Source organism: Medicago truncatula, chromosome 2 (genome assembly GCF_003473485.1).
Source record: "Medicago truncatula cultivar Jemalong A17 chromosome 2, MtrunA17r5.0-ANR, whole genome shotgun sequence".
Taxonomy (NCBI): domain Eukaryota; kingdom Viridiplantae; phylum Streptophyta; class Magnoliopsida; order Fabales; family Fabaceae; genus Medicago; species Medicago truncatula.
The window spans coordinates 6,900,576-6,903,657 of NC_053043.1; the positions used below are offsets into that span (position 1 = coordinate 6,900,576).

A 3,082-nucleotide genomic window follows, 5' to 3' on the forward strand; every position below is an offset into this window, starting at 1 on the left:
GACCCCTAACCGACCTTCTTTCCTCCGCATTACGGACAACATTGAAATCCCCGCAGACACACACCTTTTCACCCCATAACAACTGCAAACGATCTGACAAAGAAACCCATAATTCCTGTTTTGCTTGAGGTTCATAAGGAGCGTAAATATTGAACACAAGGAGATAATAATTTATATTATATTATATTTGTTATATTGTTACAATATGAAGTACAAAATATCTAAAATATAAATCAATACACATTTTATTATGAATTAAGAATGGTTTTTTTTTTTTGTCAAGATTAAGAATGTTGTTTTACATTTAGGGTTGAATATGTTTTTGGTCCCTATAAATATACCAACTTTTCGTTTTAGTTCCTCTAAAATTTTCCTTCAACTTTTAGTCCCTATAAAATTTTCAATCACTACTTTTGGTCCCTATTTTTAAGTAAATTTTTTTATTTTTTAATGAAATTGTGCAGAAATTTATTGAATATTGTAAAAATCACTCCAAAAAAAAATTAGAACTTTTCAACAAAACATAAATTAAATATGAATTTTTTACCAAAAAAATATATATAATTCATGTTTTGGTAAAAAATTCTAAATTTTTTTGGGAGAGATCATTATAATGTTATACATTTTTCTGCAAAATTTTATTAAAAAATATGAGTTATACATATGAATTTACTTAAAACGAGGGACCAAAAGTAAAGATTGAAAATTTTATAGGGACTAAAAGTTGAAGGAAAATTTTAGAGGGACTAAAACGAAAAGTTGATATATTTATAGGGACTAAAAACATATTTAACCCTTACATTTTTAACTAGTAGAATTACTGATTTTATCAAATTTTAGGGTTAATTAAGTTTTTAATCCCAATAAAATAAAATCACATTTTTTAGTCCCTATGACATTTTTCTTAAACATTTTAGGGACAAAAACTGTTGATGAAATTTTTTGATAGGGACTAAAAATGCTGATGGAAAATTTTATAAGGACTAAAAATGCTGATGAAAATTTTTGTAGGAATTAAAAAATATAATTTTATTTTATATGAACTAAACCAATATTTTAATTAACTTATCGACTATCATTTCCCATTCAAATCTTTCAAAAAAAATTCACTTCCCATTCAATGGTTATCATTTGTATTTTTTTTTTGGTGAAGAACGGTTATCATTTGTATTCTATGTGTTATCAACTATTCGATGTTTATATTATTTAAAAAAAAAAAAAACTAGATTTCCGATAGTGTGCTACATTCCTACCTCGAACGGAAACAAACCCTAACCTCGACAATGGTGGTGATGACGCGGAGTCGACGGCGCAAGATGGCGGAAGCAACCGTGGAGTCACCGACTACGATTCTCCCGGAGGAAGTGATGATTGAAATCCTTTATAGGGTTGAATTGAACAGTACTCTGCAATTGAGGTGTGTTTGCAAATTGTGGAAATCGCTGGTTCATGATTCTCAATTCGTGAAGAATCACCTTTTCAAATTGCTCAATGATATCACCGTTCTTTTTTCTAAGACCGCGGAACAGTTCAATGCTTTCAAATCACAGCATCTTATAAATAACCCGGTCGTGCCTCAAGAACAAGAACAAGAACAAGTGGTTGATGAAGATGGCGAAGATGCAGCACAAGAAGATGACAATGCTGCTGCCGAAGAAGGCGATGCTGCTGATGAAGAAGAAGAAGAAGATGAGAAACATTGGTTAATGACTGCACTTGCTAAGTTGGATGGTGTTTTGGTAAATGTTCAGTCTCTCAAAGGGGATTTCAAATTTATCAACCTTGATACGCAAATACAAGCTGTGGAGGATAGAATGAAGTGTCTCCGAGGCTTTATTCGAATTTATCTCAAGTCAGAAATATCTTCATCCTCATAGTTCTGATTTTGTCTTTTATTGTCTTTTGGAATGTTGCTACTGATTTCTAGATTATCTTGTATGGTTGCATGTTTTTGCTTCAATTCAATATGAAACAACAGTTAAGAGTAGATATTAATTGATGATTTTTTAATGGATTAGTTAGTTGAATTTGAACAACTGTATTGTCTTCTTGCTATGGTATTGGTAGCTGCAGCCTGCAAGACCGATTCTTGCTAAAGACGGTGATATAATTGTTTTCTATATTTGTTTTACACCGACATTCAATAAGAACTCACCATATTGTCATATAAGTCCAATTTGTAACCGTTTTTAAAATAACTACCAAGTACTACATTCTCATTGAGCGTATGTGGCACCAGTAGTTCTTAATGAGGTTAACCTGGATGTGGAAAAGTGGTATGTGTTCCAAATAATTTGGAGGAGTTTGGTACCTTCGAAAGTAATGGCTTTCTTTATTCCATATAAAATTAATCTAGCGAATCGAGGAGTTATTCCGTTAGGTGATTTGGTGGGTTGTGTTTTGTGTGTGGGGAGGAATATCCGTTGCAATTGTTCCATCGTTACAGGTATTAGACTGAACTGGAATGTTGGGTATCGCCACCAAAATTCAGAAGTTGGATATTTTTATACGCAGTTATTGGATGAAGGGTATGAATCTGATGGAACTCAAGTTTTCGAGAATGTGGATGATGAGGTACCTGTAGATGATCGATCATCAGTGCAGGGGACAGTGGTCAATCCGTGGGTCACAAGGAGGTTGACATGTTGTGGATCAAAGTGATGGTGATAAGAAGCAGACTAGTTCTAGTGATGTGGTGAATGTGGTCACAAGGAGGTACCTGTAGAATGTGGTGAATCAAGTTCTTAAGCGTTTATGAGTTTTAGTTGGCGTCTATAAATTTAGTGATTCCATTAGTCTGATTGATGAATAAGAAGATTGAACCTTAATTGTTACTTTTTAGTGTGTCTTTGTTTACTGTGTTGTGATTTATTTGCAGATATTGAAATGATTAGCATTTTAAAGTATTATAGTATGATGAATTGCAGGTATTCTTTGTGACGTGTTCATATTTTATAATGTTATGCTCCTAGTGTATATGGATGTGCTTGCCAATCGAAATTTTGAGCTGAATGTATCTGTTAAGTTTTTAATCTATTTTATTTTGTTGGACAAGATTACGCTCAACAAGCTCACCTCTGAT

At 32.6% G+C, this 3,082-nt stretch overlaps 1 protein-coding gene across 1 annotated transcript; it reads left to right on the forward strand.

Annotated features, from left to right (window-relative positions):
• The first annotated feature begins 1,194 nt into the window (after nt 1-1,194).
• Nucleotides 1,195-2,036, forward strand: LOC11438333 (uncharacterized). Its single transcript, XM_024775802.2, has one exon. It carries the CDS (start codon nt 1,284-1,286, stop codon nt 1,875-1,877), a length of 594 nt encoding a protein of 197 aa, XP_024631570.1. The 5' UTR covers nt 1,195-1,283; the 3' UTR covers nt 1,878-2,036.
• The last annotated feature ends 1,046 nt before the right edge of the window (nt 2,037-3,082 follow it).

Bases quoted from the DNA above. Each gene is read 5' to 3' on its own strand.
- LOC11438333 (XM_024775802.2), top strand. From the start codon at position 1,284: ATGGTGGTGATGACGCGGAGTCGACGGCGCAAGATGGCGGAAGCAACC.